The sequence below is a fragment of the Tamandua tetradactyla genome, chromosome 20 (assembly GCF_023851605.1).
Source record: "Tamandua tetradactyla isolate mTamTet1 chromosome 20, mTamTet1.pri, whole genome shotgun sequence".
In the NCBI taxonomy this organism is placed as follows: domain Eukaryota; kingdom Metazoa; phylum Chordata; class Mammalia; order Pilosa; family Myrmecophagidae; genus Tamandua; species Tamandua tetradactyla.
Window position 1 is genome coordinate 1,150,314 of NC_135346.1, and position 22,634 is coordinate 1,172,947.

At 42.2% G+C, this 22,634-nt stretch overlaps 1 protein-coding gene across 3 annotated transcripts in view; it reads left to right on the plus strand.

Moving 5' to 3' along the window:
* RNF130 (ring finger protein 130) overlaps positions 1–22,634 on the plus strand; it is a 111,848-nt gene that overhangs the window by 24,472 nt on the left and 64,742 nt on the right. For all 3 annotated transcript variants that reach the window (XM_077138206.1, XM_077138203.1, XM_077138204.1), the window contains exons 2-3: positions 3,324–3,518; positions 20,076–20,326. In XM_077138206.1, the coding sequence (XP_076994321.1) occupies positions 3,324–3,518; positions 20,076–20,326 (446 nt within the window). The remainder of the gene's footprint in view (positions 1–3,323; positions 3,519–20,075; positions 20,327–22,634) is intronic.

Consider the following 22,634-nt stretch of genomic DNA (forward strand, 5'->3'; position numbering starts at 1 on the left):
CCCCCGCGCACGGGCGTCCTTGAGGACTCTCTCCCTTCCCCAGCGGCGTGGCGGGGCGTGAGCTGGGGTCGCGGAGGTGAAGGGCTGCTGATAGCTTTGGCCCGTCGAGGAGTTCACCAAGGCCTCGTTCCCAACCGGGAAGGCCCAGAGCGGGTTCCCACCGCCCACTGCAGCAGCATACGCAGCCCCTCCGCGGCAGGCAGCTGGCCGCTTGCCGACGTCAGAGGAGTTGTTTCCGTATGGGTCTCCCCTTCTGACCCACCACCCTCTCAGCCTGTGCCCTGAAGGAACTCTGGCGAGCCGGGGGACGGCGGCCTGCTGCGGGCGTCCGCGCCGTCTGGCCCCACAGTGCCCCTCGCGGGCGGCCCCACAATGCCCCTCGCGGGCCGCAGCCGGAAGTGGGCGCTGCGTGCCGGAAGCCTCCGCGCCCGGGTCTCGTGGAGGTGGAAGACGAAATGACGTAGGCATGCAGTGATATTAAGGGATTTTTCAAAACCCTTGTTTCCGTTTCTGAATCGTGATACTACTTCCTCGACCAGGAACTTGCCTATGTTTTCTTCTTACTGATAAAAGTGTTCCCAGGAGCCTCTTACGGACGACAGTTTGCGTGAATTTGGGGAACAGGAGCATGTTTTCAGCGGTGTGCTGTAGAGTTCGCTTTGATCGTGGAGTGGTTCGGAGACCCTGTTCTTTGTGGGTGGGGATTCCCTAAGGAGAGTTTTAAAGCCCTCACGTTGTACGTTGTATATTTTGTGTGTGGTTGCACCCCTTGCTGTGTCCTTTCGTCTGAGGACGTGGTGAAGATTACTGATCTGCTGTTCTTCGGAAAGGAAAGAGGCTGTCAGAAGGAACGTGGGAGCGAAAATGAGAGTTGAAACAGAAACAGAAGGAGGTGGGATGGAGCTGAGCTGAGCTGTAGGTGAATTTCACATACATTGTGTTTTAGTTTATAATAGCTGCTGGAAGGTGATATAGCAAAAGCGGAATGGCTTTTAAATAGGGGACTTTATTAACTTACAAGTTTACAATTCTGAGGCCATGAAAATGTCCAAACTAAGGCATCCAGGGAAAGACACCTTGACTCAGAAAAGGCCAGTGGGTCCAGAACACCTCTGTCATCTGGAAAGGCACGGCGAAGGTCTCCTGGCTTCTCCTCTTGGCCTCTTGTTTCATGGAGCACCGGGGTGGGGGAGAGGCGTTTTCTTCTGCATCTGGAAGGTCTCGGCTATTTGAACTCTGTTGGATCTGGTACGTTTTCCAAAATGGTTCCCTCTTAAAGGGCTCCAGTAAGCACCCCTACCTCGAATGGGTTGGAGAGACAGCTCCATAGAAACCATCTTATCGAAAGTTACCACCCACAGTTGGGTGGGTCACATCTCCATGGAAGCAATCAAAAGCTCCCACCTAGCAATGTTGAATGAGGATTAAAAGATATGGCTTTTCTGGAATACATAATAGCTTCAGACCAGCACACATTGGGACACAAAATCTCCAAGGCATCAGTTTGATCGCTAGGACAAGAGAGGGTGAACACTGATGAAACAGAAACGTTTGTTTTTTTAAAAACCCTCAAGAGTAAAGGAATTATTACAGGCTTTCACATGCACAGTTCTGTGAGATGGAGATTGTACCTCAAATTTTATAAATAAGTAAAAATTGAAGATCAGAGAGTTTAATTTACCTGTGACAGTCACTCGGCCAGTAAGTAATTGATCTAGAATTTAGGTCCTAGTTCTCATTTCCATAACTATTCTCTCCTCTTTACTACACTGCCATTGCATATGAAGCCACAGGGAGGGAGGTATACATCACAGAAAAATAAATGAATATTTTACAGAAGATAAATGTAGGAAGCTTTTTAGATATTTTTGGTTATGCATTTCTTTACAGGGTTTTTGCAGAAGCATGTTTTGAAAAATAACAAATGAAATACTCAAAACCAAACCTTTGGTTGCCCCTTTTGGGGTACAGATTTGGAAGTTTTCCTAAAGTAGCAAAATTATCATAACACATCACCTAAATGCTTATATTTTGAGATAGCATAATTATCTGTGAAACAGACACCATTGAAAGAAAATAGTCTCTCAGGATTTCAAGGTTTCCTGATCCTTTGACTGTGTTCTTGAATAGTTAACTACCAAAGTCAGAGCATAGACCTTTTTTTCCTGTCTACTGCGATTGAGAAACAGGTTTGAGTGGAGAAACTGTTTAAGGAAAAGGATGGGGAGTGGTTCCAGGCAGTATGTCACATCAAATTGTGACAGCAGTTGTCTCCCATTTACTGTCCCTTGCAAGACATGTGCTCTCCTTGCAGTCTCTCACCATGGTAATTTAAAGAGAATTTGGAGAAAGATATTGTTTAAGGAAGAATGATAGATGTCCTGTATCTTTGCAGTTGGTGGCTTCTCTGCATTCTTTACTGTAAGCATTCTATTTCTTTTGCTCAGCAGAGTGCTGCCAGGTGTCCTAAGAGTGACCACATCCCCATGCGTGTTCCTTTTTACATACTATTACTGCACTGTTTGCTTCTGATGCCACCGTTGGGGTCTCTGTTCCCAATGCAAGCAGTGTGGCCGTAGCTGCCTCCAGGAGGCACATATATATACAAATATATGTATCAACGTAGTGTTATAGAGTGATTTTTTTTTTCCAAATATCATATATATATATATATATGTATGTATGAGGGATAATCTAATCTATTTATTCTAATTTCATGTTACTTAACTATTTTAACTTTCAAATACAGACCAAAACTGAAATTTTCTAATTTCCTTAGACCTTCAGAAAGAAATTTGTTCAGACATGCCTGAATTTCAGAGAGAATCACTGGTAACTGAACCGAAGGGTACTTTGCATTCCTTATTTACAGCCAAGCAAAATTTGCTTCTTTTCTCACTACAGGAGCTCAGTGAGTTTGGACGAATGAGCTGAACTCAGGATTAGATCAGAGTCACCTGGATTTCTGTTTTGTTTTATTTTACTCTGTTTGCCTTTTCTTCCTCTTCTCTTCACCACCTTACCCTGGATTTTATCAGTCTTTTAAATTTTGTGAGTTTTAAAGTCAAAAGGAAATGTTCACTGTTTGAATTTGCATGGCAGGTAATGGGTTAAGAGAGCCTCTCTTGCCCTGTGTACATATGTGGGCCCAGACTCTGCTGTGCCTTGTAGGTGCACTCACAGCTCAGCTGGCAGCGCGGGGTTGACGTGCTTTAGAGCTGCTCGGAGTTCAGAGGACCGCGGGGCACCTGGGTACAGACTTGATCAGATCTTTACCTTTGTGCGGGAAACAGCTAATGTGTGTGCTTTTCTTTTCTGTTTAGTTGCTGACCATCTGGGCTGTGATCCTCAGACTCGGTTCTTTGTCCCTCCTAATACGAAGCAGTGGATTGCCTTGCTGCAGCGGGGAAACTGTACATTCAAAGAGAAGATCTCCCGGGCTGCTTTCCACAGTGCCGCTGCTGTAGTCATCTACAATAATAAATCCAAGGAGGAGCCAGTCACTATGACGCATCCAGGTAATTGTGGATGTTGTTTTTCCTCCTGGACTTTTTTTTTAATGTAGGTGTTCTACTTCTCATGAAACCATGTAATTTTCAACATAATCCTGTGACCTTGTTTCTTTTTGGTGTTGACATTTGCTCGTTGGGATGCATGTATTTTTTCCCCGTCGTTAAGGTTTCTTCCTTTTTCTTAACTAATGACTATAAGAGTCATAAAACTTGTACTTATTAAGTAACTGTGATTGAATCTTATCTTTTTATGTTGTTTAAATTTTGTTTGATAACTTTGACAAATAGCGTATTCAATGTACAATCACATGCCCAGAATGTATTGTGGATTCTCAAGAAATACCTGTTTGCGATGATTTCTTTTTTTTCTCATCAGATAAATGTTGAAACTGATTAAATTTGGTAAATTGGTATAATTACAGTAATAACAGTATTTTTTTTGGCCAGTTCCGCATTTAGGATATTCTGTGGTCGCTGTTTTAATAACACGTAGTTGCGTTTTATTGAGTGCTTACTATGCGCATGGACGCGCACGTGTGTATAGATCTGTGCCAGGCACTGTGCTGGGTTGTTTTTTGTTTTGCGTATGTTGTCTTGGTCCTCACAGTAACCAGTGCAGTGGCTCTCATCATCTTACAGACCAGGAGACTGCAGCAGGGAAGGGCCAACAGGAGAGAGAAGGAGGGAGAAAGAGAGACTTAGACCCAGGGCTGATGAAATTCTTTCATTTCACCAGAGTGTGTCTTGACATCGATAATGTTTAGCTCTGTGTCCATAAAGATTTGAGACTTTAATAACTTATTTAGATAATTAACTTTTGTTCCCATAAACCATTTTAGACATTTATCTTACGAACACTTGCCTACTCTATGGTACTTTTATATATATCTTGATCGACTAATGCAGATGGGTTTAAACTTAATGGATCTGTGATTGTTTTCTTTCTTCAGGCTAATTCTTTTAGAACGAAAATAGATCTTTTTTCTAATTGCAAAATAGCATGCTCTTTGTGGAAAAAAATTGAAGCTAAAGAAAAGCATGAAGTATAAAATAGAATGTGTTTTTCACCACCCAGAGATCCCTAGAGTCCTGTAACTTTTAATTTCTTCAGTGTGATCAAAAGGAAATTAACAGACATCCTGATTTCACTGGGCATCTATGTGGGAACACTGGATTGAAGACAGTAGTTTTTCAGCTTAGTTTCATAGCAGGTGCCAGTTTGCTCTCCTCAGTTGTCTCCGATTGAAGAAAAACTACTTGAAATTTTAGACGTAAGACACCTTATCTTCATTCCAGACTGATTTTTTCTTCCCTCAAAGCATGAAGAAAAAGGAAGAGGGGAGGAAGTCAGCAGGGTCAGATGTGATTCTCCTTCTCGTTGGTGTTATTTCACGTGCACAGAGCTGCAGGGAAGCATCTGGCATGAGAGCAGTTTACGTGGGGGAAGACCCAGGGACCATAAGAGAGGGAAGAGACAACTTAAAAAAAATAATGATAATTTTTGTTTTAAAAATGAGGGTGGTTGCTAATAAAATAATATGTCATAATTTCCCACCCGTGTTCCTTGAAACATTCATGTATTCAGATGGTGACCCATGGAGGAAAGAAGGTTAAATGGTAAAATAAGTTTGGAAAATGCTTAAAATGTATTCTACTTATAGAGACTCTTAATGATCATTAACATATTGCTGTCTCTGAGAAGTTGTAAAGAATCAGTTTTACTTTGATTAACCTAGTGTTTCCCAAATTTATTTGATCATGTAACTCTTATCACAGAGTAGTGTGTATCAGAACCGAATCAGGAAATGTAGGGGAGTAGTGTGTATCAGAACCAAATCAGGAAATGTAGGGTAGAGTTTGAGGATTTTGTATTAGGAAGTGGAACCTTTGAAAGGAAAAAAGAAGGGGAGGTGCGCTTAGGGGCAATAGGGAATGGCTTTGTGTTGTAAATAGCTGTTTAGAAAGTTAGAGAATGCCCGTACCCTCTCACTCCTAAGTGCGTCCCCAGAGCTCGTCTGAAGCTGTAGTGTGCGTCGGGGTCCCCTGCAAGTCTTGTGAGAATGCAGCTTCTGCATCAGCGCACGTGGGGCGGCGTCCAGGTGGTGCTGTGTCCTCGCTCTACCCTTCTCGGTTTGAAGAAAGGAAAGAAGTTAGAAAACCTACATTTTAGTCTCAGTTTTCACTGCTGTGGCCTGTGACATAGGCTGACCTGCCCCTCATGTGTAGGAGTTGGAGAGCGCAGGCACTGAGGCCTCGTGTGAGTCTTAAATCTCAGCACTCTCTGTGAGTGTCCCCCGGTGTTGGGATTTATTCTGTGGAAGCTCGTGAGTCCCTTTGGTAGGGACAATCACTGCCTGCCCTTCTTACGAGAACTGCCCCCACATGCCCTCCAAGTGTGTAGGTTTCATGTACTTACACAGGCATTTACAACTGCTCTGTGTCCTTCTCCAGGCCTTGCTGTCACACATGTGCGTGGAGAGACATGTCCAAGAATATCTGCTGCAGCACTGTTATAGCAGATCACAGAATGGGTCAGTTGTGGCATGTCTGTATAGCAGTTTACTGTGAATGAATTAAAGCTTTGTGTATTTACATGAATAAATGCAAAAATATCAGTGACTAATGTAGAAAAATATGTACAGTACAGTCAAATACCATATGAGTAAATTAAAAACTGCAAAACACTAATTGCTTTATGAACACATATACAGACATAAAAGAATAAAAAGGTGCATGGGGTTAATAAACAAATTTAGGACAGTGGTGCCCTCTAGAGAGGAAAGAAAGGGAATCAGATCAGAGAAAAATAAATGAGAAGCCTCAGACACATCTGCAGTGTTTTATTTCTTTAACTGAGCATTGAGTGCAGAGGTATTCATTGTATTATTTATGATTTTGTTGTCATCTGAAAAATATCCAAAATAAAAGTCATTAGAAAGAAAAAATTGTAAAATATTTATCAGGTAGGTCTGAAGAGTTATGGAGGGTGGTGGTACTTCTGGCTATGACAAGTGAGGTGATCAGCATGTCGTCTTCCCAAAAAGCAATATAAAACTGCACAAAATCAACAAAACAGCCATTTCAGCATTCTGGAAATCAGCCAAAGGCATGAAACAGAGACACATTTATGCTTTTATAAACTGCCAAACTTTAGTTTGTGTAGAACAATGAGGAGATGTGAAATTGGGGCTGCCCCCATGTCCCCCAAGCTGGCCTGTGGAAGTTCTGCCAGGATGAGGAGGCCGCCAGGACTGGCAGCTTGTTCTGCAGTGTGGAAAGGAACTCCCCTTGTTTGGAGTGTGGGTGCCACCCATGCACAGTCTCGCTGCGAAAGTGACCCACAGAGGCAGGTGAGTGGAGGAGAGCCTCTGGCTTGGCTCTGCTTGCTTGAAGTGGTGAGCAGGCGCATTCCTGTGTGCAGGGAGAGCAAGGCCGGCTCCCGGCTGACCCGAGACTGTGTGTGCTCCTAGGAGACTCCACAAGGACTTGGGCAAACCCAGGGTGGAACTGGAAATGGCCAGAACCCATGTACAGGTCTGTTAGCAGGTGACAGAAGCCTTGCCGGGTGAAGATGTTTGAGCACAAGCTATGTCCAGTAATTGGCTGAGGACTGATCTCTATGCAGACACAGTGGCACCACCTAGGAAGGCAGGCCTAAAAAGAAGGGGGAAAAAAAAGAGCATACACAAAATTAAAACTGAGCAGAGATGTCAGTGGCTGCATGCCACAAGGAAGACAGATTTCATAGATTTAACCCAGGTATATTATTAAACAAAACAAGTAAATAAGGCAACAACAACCTTAAGGGGGAAAAATCAGGATCCAGAGTTGCTACAGGGGTATTGTGTAAAATGTCCAGTTCTCAGCTGAAGATTGTAAGACATGCAAAGAAATAGGAAAGTGACTCATAGGGAAAAATCTGGTCACTAGAAGCTGTCTGTGAGTGTTCCCAGGCGTTGGATTTAGCAGAGAACGACTTCAAAGCAGCTAATACAAGTATTTTCAAAGAACTAGCAGAACCTATATTTAAAGAACTGAAGAAAAGCATGACAACAATGAATAGCAACAATGTATCAGCAAATAGAGATTTCCAGTAAAGGGTATACAGGTCATTTAAAAAGAACCAAAAGGAAATAACTCAAATGACAAATTCACTAGAGGGTTTCATCAATAGATTCGAAATGGCAAAAGAAAGAATCATTTAACTTGAAGATAGATCAATAGAAATGAACCATTCTGAAGAATATTTTTTAAAAGATGAAGAAAAATGGACAGAGTCTCATAGACCTGTGGGACATTATCACATATACCAACATGTATGGAAAGGGGGTTCAGAAGGAGAGAAGAGAAAAAGGAACAAAAAAATATTTGGAGAAATATGGCTGAAAACTTCCAAGATTTGGTGAGAACATTATTATTCAAGAAGTACAGAGAAGCCTAAGTAGAATAAATGCAGAGATCTACACCTACACACGTTATAGTAAAAGCATTAAGGCAAAGACAGAGAAGATCTTAAAAGCAGAAAAACAAGAGAAAGGGAGGAAAAAGAATAAAAAAGAAGAAAGAAAATATCCATGACAGGCATGCATCATTATATAGTTAACGACTGAATAATACTTGCTTTTGTGGAGTTTGTAAAACTAGCATTGAAGATAAACATTGGATAGGCAATTTTACTCAAAAAAAGTGGAAGCCAGAAATCAGTAGAAGGACATATTCAATGTGCCAAAAATAATAAATAACCTCTTAACTAAGAATTTTCTGTCATAGCAAAATTATCCTTCAAAAATGAAGGCAAAATAAAGACATTCCCAGATAAGTAAAGACAGAGGATTTGTTGGAAGTAGAACTGCTTTACAAGAAATATTAAAGGAAGTCACAGGCTGGAAGGAGGTGGCCTCAGACTCTTGTGCAAACCCACAGGAGGAAAAGATGTTCTCTAGAGATGGCAGGTGTGCAGGCCTGTGAGAAAGATGCTGTAGGTGATTGTGAGGTTTACTGAGTTAGTGAATTTGTTAATTTTCATTGTTCAGATTCATTGTTCCCTTCATTTTAAGGCTGGTTGCTTATTTCTCTGTTCCTAAGCATACTCTTCCATCTTCACTCTTCTGGTCTTTATATCACTTAATTGTTTCACGTGTATTTAGTACAAAATATAGTCAGCAGGTATTAGTTATATTTTCTGTGTGCTGAGGTAGACACTGCAGAGAGTACCAGAAGTGTGTGAAAGTGATGTTCTCAAGGGGAGCACACAGACTACTCAGTGTGAGCTTGGCGCGTCCACTGCGTGAGGCACACCAGAGCACCGCCATGGAAGGGCTCGAGAAGGACTTATCAGAAAGCTTTGTAGAGAGTTATTGGGTTAGGTACTGAGTAAGGGTCAGGATTTGACCAGAGGAAGAAGTTCCTCTTAGTTGGGGAAAGCAGAAATAAGAAATCTGACTCAGGTGCAGGGAGTCTGACGGAATGGTAGGAAATTTGGCCAATTGGTTGACAGCAAGCAGAGGGACTTAGACTTTATTTGATGTGCTAATTAATCAACAAATATTTTTTGAGCTTCTCTTGGGTCTTCAGACATAAATAAAACATACATGATACCTGCTTCCCTGGAGTTATAATCTAGCAGAGAAGACAGACATCAGATGACCAGCCAAAACTGTGAGAAGTCTGACCGAAATAAGACTGATGTCCAGGTGGCAGAGAAGGCTGCCCCGAGCAAGGGCCATCTGAGCTGGGTCCCTAGTGCAGGGGTTGACAGGAGCCTTCCAGGCAGAAGGTGGGAGGGAGCAAAGTGACAGTGATTCTAAGTACCAGGGGAAGAAAACTGGTATGTGCAGACCTGGAAGAAGAGAAAGGATGATAGTAAATTCAACTTAAAACTTCGTCTTATAAGCAGAATGCTCCTAAGACAAGGACTAAAAGAAAAAGGAGGTGAGGCTGGTGCCAGCTAGCATTGAAAGCCGCCTCTGTCTCCTCACCGTGCTTGAGGCTCTATGAATCTGAAATCTCCTGTCTGTCACCTCCAGAAAGCTGGGCTGGTGGGCGCCTCTTCCCTGTAGTGGCTGCCAGCACCAGGGGTCGTTGCTGGCTCCTCCTCTGCCATCTGCTTAGGGCCTTGGGAGGCGAAGTGGCAGGCTTTGGGAGGGGCGCTAAGGAACACATAGCGGCAGAACAAACCCTGAAAGCAGGTGTCTGGGGCAGTCCCATTTTCAGTGTCACCCGTGATCAGGGTCAGAGGGATTGTGGGGCAAAGCTCCCCGTTGAGTCCAGCTGTGCCGCCAGGACTGGGTGGGTGGCCCCGGGCTGAGGAGCCCTGACTCAGCCCCCACAGCACTGCCTGTCCAGCCAGGTGGGCCTACACGCTCTGTCTCACAGTTAGAGCTCTCGTCCAACTTTTCGGTGCCACAGCTCTCTGCTCACAGCTGCTCTCCAGCCTGTTCTGCTGGCATGAGGTGTCAGGCCCCCAAGCCGGAGGCACTTAAGGTGCTTGTAAGGATTCTGATTCTAGTTCCCTCCACCCACCCACCCCAACCTGTAACTCAGAATTTTAGGTAATAGACTGAGATCCGTTGCTTTGCCCTCCATGCCCACATCAGTTGTGTTCACTCTTCATTTGAGCATAGAAGCTGGATTTGCACCTCTCTGTGTGAGGCATTGTGTTATTAACAGTAAAAGTTGAAAATAAAGAAACCTGGTCCTGCCCTGAGTTTACAGTCCAAGGCCCCTGCCATCTTCAAAGCCTCTGTTTGTACCTCTCTTTCCTGTTACATTATCATTCTGTGCACCCTCATCTAGCTGTGGGGAAAGGACCACAGGCGTCTTTAAGTTAAGCCGTGTGCTTCATTCATCTTTATGTTCTCAGGGGTCAGCAGAATGCCTTGAGCAAAATAAATACGTGTTGCATTAAAATGTGGTACTTTGCTTTGTTATCAAGCTTTCTTTTTCCATTTAAAGATAATGGAAAGGTAGTATTAGCTAATTTTAAATTAGCTGTGTTTTCTTGCCTTATCTGCGATGCTTCGAGAGCTCGGTCGGGTCTGTTCTGCGTATGCCTTTCTTTTGGTGACTGAAGGATGTTTTTCAGTGTGGTGTCCATGACGTCACCAGCAGGAAGGACCGCTCATGTGTGGTTGACTTTGTTACCTCTACTTAGCAGAATGAGTTCTTTGTAATGTCGTTAGCGGATATGTGGTAGTAAAAAGGGGGAAGTTACAACCTCTTGGATGGTTTAAAATAATGCACATTTGTCAGAAAAATTAAGGATTTATTTTCTTGGTTTTTAAAAACATATAGACTTTGCCGTTACTGTTAACAGTCTTAAATTGTGTCAAGCCATTGTCAAGTGGGAAGGTCTTTCTAATATTATCTGTATATCTTCTGTAAGAACCTGTGGAAACTCTCCATTGTTACAAACAAGGTGAGGTGATTTAGAAAAATTTGTGACCAAATAATAATATTGCTCTTCAGTTATAGCAGTCAGATGCTTATTTTAGCTCTTTTGGCTTGTTGAACAGAAATGGTTGAATGCCCCGTCACCCTTTTTTTCAATTCCTGAGACACGTGGGTTCAAAGAGAGAAAGAGTTTATTTCTAGGCACGTAGCAGGAGAGTAGATGGCCTAGTGGCCCAAAATCTTTCTCCCTGAACTGCAGTAACTATACTTATGTAGCATTAAAAGATGGGCAGGCTTTAGGATAATGAGCACAGTGACCCCAGAGGATGTAATTAGAGGTGATCTGATTATCGAGCATGCGCAGATTGGTTGCACACTTAGTTACAGAACCTGTGTAAGAAAATGGCAGCCTTAATATGAGGGCATGATTTTTAGTATTATAATGGGGTATAGGTTACTTGTGCGTTAAAGTCTAAGCTACTGCGCATGTCAGGTGGGCCCATTTTGGTTAGCTCCAATCTCAGTTATCAAGGTAACTTTGGCCTTGGGGTGGGTTAGTTCTGGGCTGACCCAAGACCCTTCATTAATAAATGAGGGGCTGTGTTTAGTGATCACAAGACTCTAAAGTTGAAAGGGTACAAGTAGGGGCCAGTCATGAGATTTTTACAATTAAAAAATAAAAGTTATATAGTTATAGTCATTATCAGGGATTAAGGCAACTGGATTACAGTTCAGAGATTACAGGTATTTCTCTCTGGCTATCCTAATATACCAGAAAGTAAAAAGAAGTATCTGTTCAATGACTCAGAAATCATAATCATTTTTAAAATCCTAACTTCTTGGTTGCAATTTTCTCCTGGTATGATTTAAACTTAGTATCCAACATTGAATGGGAGAAATCTCACCTCACACTTTGTGAGATGTATAAAATTCACGTTGTTTATATGAAAGTATTACACCTTTTGAAAACTATTAAAGATAAATCTCAAAGACATTATAATGCCTTTAATTAGGGCCAATTAATGTAAATATCTTATATTTGTTCTAAAAACCCATTGAGAAAATGAAATAATAGTACATACTATTGTTAAAATTTTTAGCTTCTAATTTGATATGGAACTTAATTACCAAGAAAAGATAGAGCCTGTAATTTAAATTCACTGGTGTGACAGGAAGTGAAAACTTAAATTGTGTATGTATCTTTTTGCCTTATGTGTTTGCCAATATTTCTTCTGTGTTCCATGTGATGCATACTGTTCTAGTTTGCTAGCTGCCGGAATTCAACACACCAGAGACGGATTGGCCTTTAATAAAAGGGGATTTATTTTGTTGGTTCTTCAGAGGAAAGGCAGCTACTTTCCACTGAGGTTCTTTCTTACGTGGAAGGCACAGGATGATCTCTGCTGGCCTTCTTTCCAGGCCCCTGGGTTCCAACAACTTTCCCCGGGGTGACTTCTTTCTGCATCTCCAAAGGCCTGGGCTGAGCTGCAAGTGCTGAGATGAGGAGTGCCGAGCTGCTGAGGCTGTGCTACGTTGCGTACTCTCATTTAAGCACCAGCCAGTTAAGTCAAACGTGTCACTCATTGCAGCAGACACGCCTCCTAGCTGACTGCTGATGTAATTGGCAACAGGTGAGATTCACATACCGTTGGCTATGTCCGCAGCAACAAGACTGAGTATGCTCACCTGGCCAAGTTGACAACTGACTCTAACACACATACATACAAATTTTTTTTGGCATGGGCAGGTACCGGGATTCGAACCCAGGTCTCCGGCATGGCAGGCAGTAACTCTCTTGGGAGCTGAGCAGTTCCTGCATGCTTCCTGAGCTAGTGGGAGGACTTTAAAAGAGAGAATACAATTTCCAAAATTCTGTGATAGGGTTTATTTTTCGTTTCCTCCCGAGTGTATTCCTTTGCCCTCTGTAAGTAATGATGATACAAATGAGATTAGCTCAGTAAACTGTAGTATTTATTCAGTAACTGCCATGAAGCCTATAGCTAGTATCTCACTTTTTTTGAAAGAGGAAACTGAAGTTCAGATAGATTAAGTATTGTGTTGGGGATTTGAGCGTTGAACCTTCTGACTGCTGAGCCCAGAGGAGGTTAATTCTGAGGTTCCTTCTTTGGGCCCCACAAAATTGATTCTGTAGTTAGGCGTTTAGAAAGCATTACCCTATTTTTCCACCTAGCTTTTTTCCCAGTAAAAAATAGAATTGCTAGGAGTGGGGAGGCTCTTTTTCATAGAAAAGTTGCCTACTTCACAGTACTTTTTTAAGGTGGGAAAAAAAGAAGTAGAAAAATGTAATATTGCTTCTGATTATAGGATCAGATCACAAAAAGGTGTAGGAATAAGTTATAGCATTAGAAAGTCCTCATTTTGCAGACAGCATTGTAGTGACTAATTCATGCCAGTATCTGTGGATGCTGTAAACACTGAGCGAAAGTTTCCTGGGTAACTGGATATTCATACAGTCTGAAAATATCACCCCCTCCCCCAAGATTGCTTATTAATTAAGAAGAGAAAAGGACACTTTCACAGTGGGGGAATCTGGCTTCCTCAGCAGCAGAGGTGAACCCTGATGCTCCGCCCTGGGAGGAAACGGTGCCATGCCTAGTGTGCTTAGAAAACATGTTTAACCTGGGCCTAATCATGTGGGAACAGCCAGGCATCTCACAACACCTGGTCTGTCCTTCCCAGAAGGTTTGGAATGACTAAGGAGCTCTTGTAGGTTAAAGGAGACTAGACCCAGTAACAATATGTGGTGCCCACAAGCCCGGCTTGGGTCCTGGGTGCAAAACACAACAAAACAGAAAACCACAAAAGTTATTGCTGGGATGGCCAGAGGTATTTGAATATGGACTGTACACTATTTTAGAGAACAGTGTTGTATCAGAGATGAATTTCTCGAGTGTGATGATTGAATTGTGGTTATGTGAAATACCTTGGTCCTTAGGAGATGATGCTGAAGTTTTTAAGGATGAAAAGTCATGATGTTTGTAACTTATTCTCACTTGGTGTGCTGGTTTGAAAGGATGCATGTACCTTAGAAAAGCTATGTTTTAATCCTGATCCCATTTTGTAAAGGCAACTGTTTCTTCTAATCCCTGTTCAGTACTGTATGTTTGAAACTGTAATTAGATCATCTCCCTTGAGATGTCACATCTTGATGTGATCTTGAGTGATCAAGAGTGGTTGTTAAAATGGATTAGGTGGAGACGTGTCTCCACCCATTCAGGTGGGTCTTGATTAGTTTCTGGAGTCCTATAAAAGAAGAAACATTTTGGAGAATGAGAGAGATTCGGAGAGAGCAGAGAATGCTGTAGCACCTCGAAGCAGGGTCCACCAGCCAGCAACCTTTGGAGATGAAGAAGGAAAACGCCTCCCGATGAGCTTCATGAAACAGGAAGCCAGGAGAGAAAGCTAGCAGATGACGCCATGTTCGCCATGTGCCCTTCCAGCCGAGAGAGAAACCCTGACTGTGTTCACCATGTGCCTTTTCACTTGAGAGAGACCCTGAACTTCATTGGCCTCCTTGAATCACGATATCTTTCCCTGGATGCCTTTGATTGGACATTTCTATAGACTTGTTTTAAGTGGGACATTTTCTCGGCCTTAGAACTGTAAACTAGCAACATTAAATTCCCCTTTTAAAATGCCATTCCGTTCCTGGTATATTGCATTCTGGCAGCTAGCAAGCTAGAACAGTTGGTGCAACAAAAATGAATGCACACAGGAAGAGCACCTGTGTAGAAGGATAAAATGGTGCAACCACTGTGGAAAGCAGTAGGGCAATTCCTCAGAAAGTTAAAACAGTTACCACGTGACCCCGCAGTTCCACTCTTAAGGTCAGCTCCCAAAGAAATAAAAAACTGGAGCACAAACAGATGCTTATACTCCAGGGTTCCCAGCATGATTTCACAACTGCCAAAAAGTAGAAACAAACCAAAGATCCATCAATAAATGAAAGAGTAAACAGAATGGGACGCGCCCATACAATGAGGCATTATTCTACTGTAAAGAGGAATGAGTGAACACTGAAAACATCATCCCAGGTGGAACAGGCACGGCATACATGAACAAACAGTCTGTGCTTTCACTTGTGTGAAATATCTAGAAGTAGTAAATTCATAGAGACAGAAAGTAGAGGGAATGTAGGGGGAGTTGAGGCTTGATAGAAGTAAAATGTTTGAATTTTTGGTATATTAAGATAATATTAATTTTTTAAAAAAGGACAAATGTGGCAAAATATTGCCGGTTGGAAAATATAAAGTACACAAGTATTCACACACTATTATTTAAACTGTTCTGTGGGTTTAGCATTTTTTCAATATAAATGGAAGCAGATTTAAACTGTATATGAAAGTAGGCAGGCAGACCCAAAAAGTGAAATCCTAGATTTGCATTAAGAATCACAATGGAGAAAGATTTTCAAGAAAATAATTGAAAGCAGAGATCACAAATGAGTTTTTACCTGTCATCTCTGGTAAGGTAATCATGGCTTCCCAGCACGCACCAGTGTGTGGGATTCTGAGGCCACAGCCACAGTGCGTTAGCCCTACTCCTGAGGAGGTGTTGGATGGTTCAGGTATTTGCCATTTCTGCCTGAATGCTTACATCATTGCAGCCTCATTGTTCCTCAGCTCTCGCCAACCGCTGCTGGACCCAACTGTAGCCTTACCCTGAAGCATACATTCTCTCTGGCATCAATAACCCTCCTGAAGCTGGGCCAGGGTCCCCACATTTCAAAAGTGAGTTGTTAGAAAATAACAAGTGCTGGAGAGGATATGGAGACATGGGAACGCTCGCTCATTGCTGGTGGGAATGTGAATGGAACAGCCGCTATGGAGAACAGTTTGGCGGTTCCTCCGGAAGCTGAGTGCAGAGCTGACTTATGGCCCAGCAGTCCCTTCTAGGTATGACCCAGAAGAGCTTGGGTGTGAGCACTGGTCTTCTTAGCAGCATTATTCACAGTTGCCAATGGGTGAAAGCAACTCGGGTGTTCGTCTACTGATGAGCGGAAATAGAAGATGTGGTATGTGCATGCAATGTAATATCATTTGACCATGAAAAGGAATAACGTCCTCATAGGTGACAGTATGGATGAACCTCGAAGAAATCACGTTGAGGGAAATAAGCTAGACACAAAAGGGCAAATTTCGCTTGATCTCAGTAACTTTAAACAATTAGAATAAGCAAGCTCATAAGGTCAGAAACTAGAATACAGGTTACCGGGGGAGAAGGAGATAGGCGGGCTCCTGTTTGGGATGAGGCGTGTTTGGTGATGGGTGGTGCTGATGGCAGCAACACTGAGAACGCAGTTAATGGCACAGAAGTATACACGTGAACATGATTCAAGAGGCATGTTAGACTGTGTATTTGGAGACAGAATAAAATTTTTTAAAAAAATCCGTGCCAACTAGTATTTTAGTTTGCTAAGACTGCTGGATTGCAACACACCAGAGATGGATTGGCTTTTTTAAAGGGGATTTATTTAGTTACAAATTTGCAGTTCCTCAGAGGAAAGGCTGCTGGCTTTTATCTGGGTTCCTCTGTCATGCAGGCAGGCACACGGGACGTCTGCTGGCCTTACCTCCCGGCTTCTGGGCACACAGGGCTTTCCCCAGGGCAGTTCCTTTCTGTATTTCTTAATGTCTGGGTCTAAGCTGCTGAGCCGTCTTCTCATCTCTCCTGTTAAGCCTCACTTAGCTGACGGCAGACATAATGAGCTATAGATGAGTTTTACATGCTGATGATTTAAGTCCGCACAAAAGAATATCTGGGTGCCATCATCTGGCCAGGTTGTCCCCTGAACCTGCCCACTACAATTACATTCCACAGTGAGCCCTAAGCTAAACCCTGGACATTCATTACCAGTACAGGTGTGAAAATATGCCATCATCAATTGTAACATGGATCCACAGCAGTACAAGGCGCTCGTGGTGGGGTGATGTGGGGACCTTGCGTGTTATTCACCCTTACTCTCTAATAACAGTAATAATGAGTCAGGACATGCCGTCCAGAGAGGAAAGTCTCCCTGGCAGCGTGGGAGATGACTCCCAGGGATGAACCTGGCCCTCGTACTGTGGAATCAACAATGCCTTCCTGACCAAAACGGAGGGAAAGAAGTATAACAAAATATCAGCAACTGAGAGAGTTCAAATAGAGTCGGGAGGCTACTCTGGAGGTCACTCTTATGCAAACTTCAGTTAGGCATTGCTCCCTACCATAATTTGTCAACCTCCAACAAAAACCATTCCAGCCAAACCTAAAGAACATCTAAGGTACTATATAAGATTCTACAAAGGTCCCATGTGCTAGGGTAACTTTCCAGAAACCTACAACCTCCAGATGGGTCCCTGGACCAGATAAGTCCTGAAATGCAGAGGGTCCAGCCTCTCCAGAATGTCAGCTAGTTCCATCCCCCTACCCCATATTATCAACAGCCCCTTCCAATGTGAAAAATTTAGAATGGGCAGAGCCCAAATACCCCTAAAGACAGGGGGAGGAGGATCAAAGGTGATGGTGGAGTTATACAGAGAAGGTAGGGTTTGGGGGAGGAGAATCAAAGGTGATGGTGGAGTTATACAGAGAAGGTAGGGTTTAACAAATGAGTATGACTGCTGAATCATTAAATTGATATCTCTTTTAGTCTGTAGTATCTTAGAGCAGCTAGAAGTGAAAATCTAAAATTGTGGAATTGTAACTCATGCCAAACTCTGAAATTTGTTCTACAACTTATTATTATGTTGTGCTTTGAAATCTATTGCTTTTTTGTGTGTATATGTTATTTTTCACAAAAAAAAAAAAAAAAAGGGAAGAAAAGAAGTCAGGCGTGTGAGTCATCCTTAAGTCAGAGTCTGCACACTAAGCATGCTTTTGGGGTGGATGGATCAAGAGGCCCATGAGCCTCTCCAGAAATGAGCAGCGTTTTGCACGTGAGTTTCAGACCCAGGATGGCTGCAGACAGGCGCCCTCACTGGTGCTCTGATGACTGCCTGTGATTGTTACTTGGTTTCCATTTTGCTGAGCTGGCAGGGTGCTAGCCTCCACTCCGCTCCTTCTTCCAGTCTCCACTGTCCTGTGTCCTGAGACAGCCTGGTGTATGGATTCTTTCTCTAGGCCTAATTCTCCTGTGCCCTCGCCAGCATAGACACAGTTTCCATCCAGTCAGCAGCAGGTCGTCTTCCCTTTCTTTAAAAAGGAGCCTGGATTGCAGTATGTGCTCAGCAAATACTCTTGACTTGATGGATGACATTAATAATTAAACACTTCTTTTCCCACACAGCTTTCCAGTTGAAGTTAGTTGGTGCTCATTTAGTGTTCTTTGAATGAAAGCAATTACTTGGCTCCCTTGGCTACCTGTGCAGCTTTCCCTACTCTTTTCCAGCTTGTGTCTTCCAGAGGGAGCCTCAGAAATGATTTCCAAAACCGTTTGTACCTGGTGTGATTATAAAGCAATGAGACTGATTGTCATCTGTAGTTAGTGGGATCCGTCTCAGTTACTTTATAGCCATACCTGGTATCTTATACCACAGATCATTGCCTCTTGAACATTATAAAAGCACAAACTTAAGGTTTCTATATGGAAATTTAAAGTAGTTTAGCATTATTTTATGATTTGCTCTAATTTACTTATCAGAGCTCATTTCAGAAAAATAATTAGGGTCTAACTTTATTGCTTGCTAATTTTGCAATTTTCTTTTTGTTTTTTGGATTTTTTATCAGTATTCTGATAAACTGCTGTTCTATAAAGTGATGAACAGTTTTGAATATGGTAATGCATAGGTATATGTTCCATTGGCTTGCACTTTTCGGAAAATTCATAACTGAATTTCTTTGCAGTTACTTACGGTCTTTTCACTGCATGTGACATAGGGTTAGTCTTTTTAGCTAAATATGGTAAGTGAAGCATTCAAAACTAAGTATTCAGTATGTTTTTTGTTTAAGAAGCCTTCAAAAGGGCAAGTTGTTGGAGTTTTTTGTGTCGTTTTGGTGGTTTACTTTTTTAATCTGTGCAAATGTTATTCAAATTTAAATAAGTGGTTGTAATTTTCTGTTTCTCAAAATAAAATGTCTGTTCCCTTGCCCTTACCTACAGTTTCTCTTAGGGGCTCTCTGAAGAAGGCAAATTGTAAAACTCGCATGTTGCCACCGTGGCATGAGCTTGTGGAAGGACTGTGCTGGCAGCTAGACTGGTGGTGGAACAGTGGGAAATTGTTTCTTTTGTGGAGGAGGGAAGATCTTGTGCTTTCCTTTAGTGTATTTCTGCCTCTGGAAATGGTGTGAGAGAAGGAGTAAGGTGGCTAGGAGGGCAGCTTGAGAACAGTCCTCTGATGAGCTCCAGTGGCCTGTGGCTGTGGCCAATGTTCTGGACAGCTTTTGGAAACTGAAAGTATTTTGATGCCACACTTGTCGGAATGTTGAGGCTTAAGCCTGTCTCAGGATGGTTTGAATTCCAGAAGTGGTCGGGAGTGGATCAGAAAGGCGCCTACTCCGGTCAAGCTAGACAGGAGCCCAAAGCTGGGTTTCAGCTGTTATTCTGAAGGGACAACCCATTAGCCCTCGGCTGCTGCCGCACTGTTACCTGTCACCTGCGTTGTCCCACGCCACTCATATGGGAAAGCCTCCTTCCTGTACTCCTTTCTCCTTCTCGTACCTGCTCTGCACAAGGTAGAATGCTCCAGAAATGGGTTTTTAGGATGATTAGGGCGGAAAGTACCAATTTATACTGAAAATAACACTTCTCTCCTTTTCTTAGGGAATTGGGACTTTCTGAAGAATTTTAAGATGGGAAGGGTTTTACAATGGAAACCTGCCATGATGCTATCATATTTCCATTGCTGTATAATGTTAAGTTGTCATATCAGCTGCTTTAATTATCTGTTTTATGAATATAGTTGTAAGACAAGTTAATACGACTCTTAACATTGCAGTCATCTGATGCCTTAAGTTTGTTTAAGCATCTTAAGTTCTACACAGCAAGTTCTGTGCTCCACCCTGGTGCCAGTATACCCAGCTGCAGGCCCATCTCATCTTTGAAAAGTTGAATCTGCAGACTCTTGGCATTAGCAAAAAATTGCAGTCTTTTTCTAAGGTGATTTTTCTGTATTTGATGTTTGTAGAGGTTTAAAATGTCCCTTGAGCATGCATATTTATTTTACATTACAGGCACTGGAGGTATCGTTGCTGTTATGATCACAGAATTGAGGGGTAAAGATATTCTGAGTTATCTGGAAAAAAACGTCTCTGTGCAGATGACAATAGCTGTTGGAACTCGGATGCCGCCAAAGAACTTCAGCCGTGGCTCTCTGGTCTTCGTGTCGATATCCTTTATTGTTTTGATGATTATTTCTTCAGCCTGGCTCATATTCTACTTCATTCAGAAGATCAGATACACCAGTGTCCGTGACAGGAACCAGGTGAGCTCCCAGTATTCTCCGATGACTTCTCACCACCTGTAATCCATGACATCTTCATGTCACACACACACTTGTTTCTTTTTTCATTAAGACGTCAGTTGCAACTACAAACGTTCAGTCATATTTTAATATGTTGAAAGCATATGGACAGGAGTATTGTAAGGTAATTTTAAATGCCCTAAAGGGGAAATTATCAGACACAGTGATCACTTGGAATATCAGGTAGGTAAGTAGCTGAATATCATAATATGATCTAGCTAATTCTGTTAAGTTGGAGACGTGCCACAGCATTGGCTATTTAAACTGCCAACACCAAGTGTCTCCAGCAGGGAGTCGGGAAGTTGGGAGAAGAATCATCCTTTATATTCCGCGTGACTTTTTTTCCCATGTGAATTTTGAACTATGTTTTATCTATTCAGAAAAAAAAAAAAGACATAGCCCTAAGCTCAAATATGGGGGTCAGTGCAAAGCGGGGAAGAATTGTTTGGGAGATAAATACCAGCAGAACTAATTTCTCTATCTACATGGAATCAACCTAGAAATTCCATTGTCTGCTGCCTACTAAGTGCACCATAGTTTTGGTTGCAAAATAAAGACACAAGAAAGGCAGGCAGTATACTGCTTTGTAATGGAGATGACGTTTCTCTTGGTTAGTTATCCATTTTGTTGATTGTAAATATAGACACAATATCCACCCTGGGAGCCAAGTTTGAGGTTTTGGGTCCTGGTCCAGGTGCTAGGCTGGGAGAGGAAGGAAACTAAGTGAATTGCCTTGAAGTAAACTCATTACCCTCCCTTCTATGTGGGACACGATCCCAGGGATGAGCTTGGCCCTGGCACTGTGGGATCAACAACGCCCTCTAGACCAGGACTAGGGAAAAGAAATGTAACAAAACAAGGTATCAATGGCTAAGAGAGTTCAAACAGAGTCAGGAGGCTACAGTGAAGGCTGCTCTCACACTAGCTTCACCTAGATATTGCTTTTTACCATGGTTTGCCAACCCCCAACCAACACCATTCCTGCCAACCCTAAAGAATACCCAGGGCTGTGTCTGAGATCCTAAAAGGTCCATGTACTAAGTTTACTTTCCAGGAACCTACAACCTCCAGATGGTTCCTAGGCCAGTTAAGTCCTGAAACCCAGAGGGCCCAACCTCTCCAGAACATCAACAAGTTCCATCCCCCTATCCCATATTATCGACAGCCCCTTCTAACATGAAAAAGTTAAAAGGGGCATAGCACAAATACCCCTTAAGAGTGGGAGAAGGATCAAAGGAGAAGGGGGAGTTATAACAGAGAAGGTAGGATTTAGCAAGTGAGTATGACTGCTAAATCATTATATTGATATTTCTTTTTAGTCTCCAGTGTCTTGGAGCAGCTAGAAGGAAGAACCTGAAATTGTAGAACTGTTACCCACACCAAACTCTGAAATCTGTTCTAAAACTACTTGTTATAATGTTCTTTGAAAAATACTGCTTTTTTGTGTATATGTTGTATTTCACAATAAAAATAGTTTTTTAAAAATGCCAAAAAAAAAATTAAATAGAAGTAAGTTGCTTTGAAAGCGTTTGAAGGCACTTTTTTTATAATGCCATTCTCTCTTTATCCAGAATATATCCAAATCCCTGTAGGGGAGTTAAAATTTTCATCTTTTCCTCATCTAGTGATGGGAGTATAGTCTTTGGCATGGGACAGATCGAAGTTCAGTCCTCACTTCACCACCAGTTTATCATGATCCGTTCTGGACAGTTTATATAGCTTCCCAATTTGTTTCTTCATCTGAAAATAGGTATCAGATATCTGAAAACTACAGTTATTAAACACTTATGTGCCTAGCTTCATGTCCTTGATTTCAAATACTTGAAAATTTTTTATTTTGATCATTTTTATTATTCATAATTTCAGAGTTGGAAAAACTTCTAAGAAGAGTACAAAGTATCTCCTTCACCCAGATTCTCCAGTTGTTGGCATTTTATCACATTTCCTTTTCTTTCTATGTATATATACCTTTTTTAACCATGCGAGAGTAAGTTCAAGTCTTACTTTATTGCGTGCTTTCTAAAAACAGGAACATTCTCTTCCATAACAACAGATTGATTACCAAAATCAAGAAATTAACATCGATACAATGCCATTATCTGGCCTACCGATCTTTTCCAGATTCTATAAAGTTGTTTCAGTAATGTCCTTTATAGCAAAGAATACCAGATTGGTTTATGTGTTGTATTCCGTTGCCATGCCTCTCTTAATCTGGTTCACGACATTGACGCTTTTGGAAGCATACAGGCCAGTTATTTTGTATTTGAGT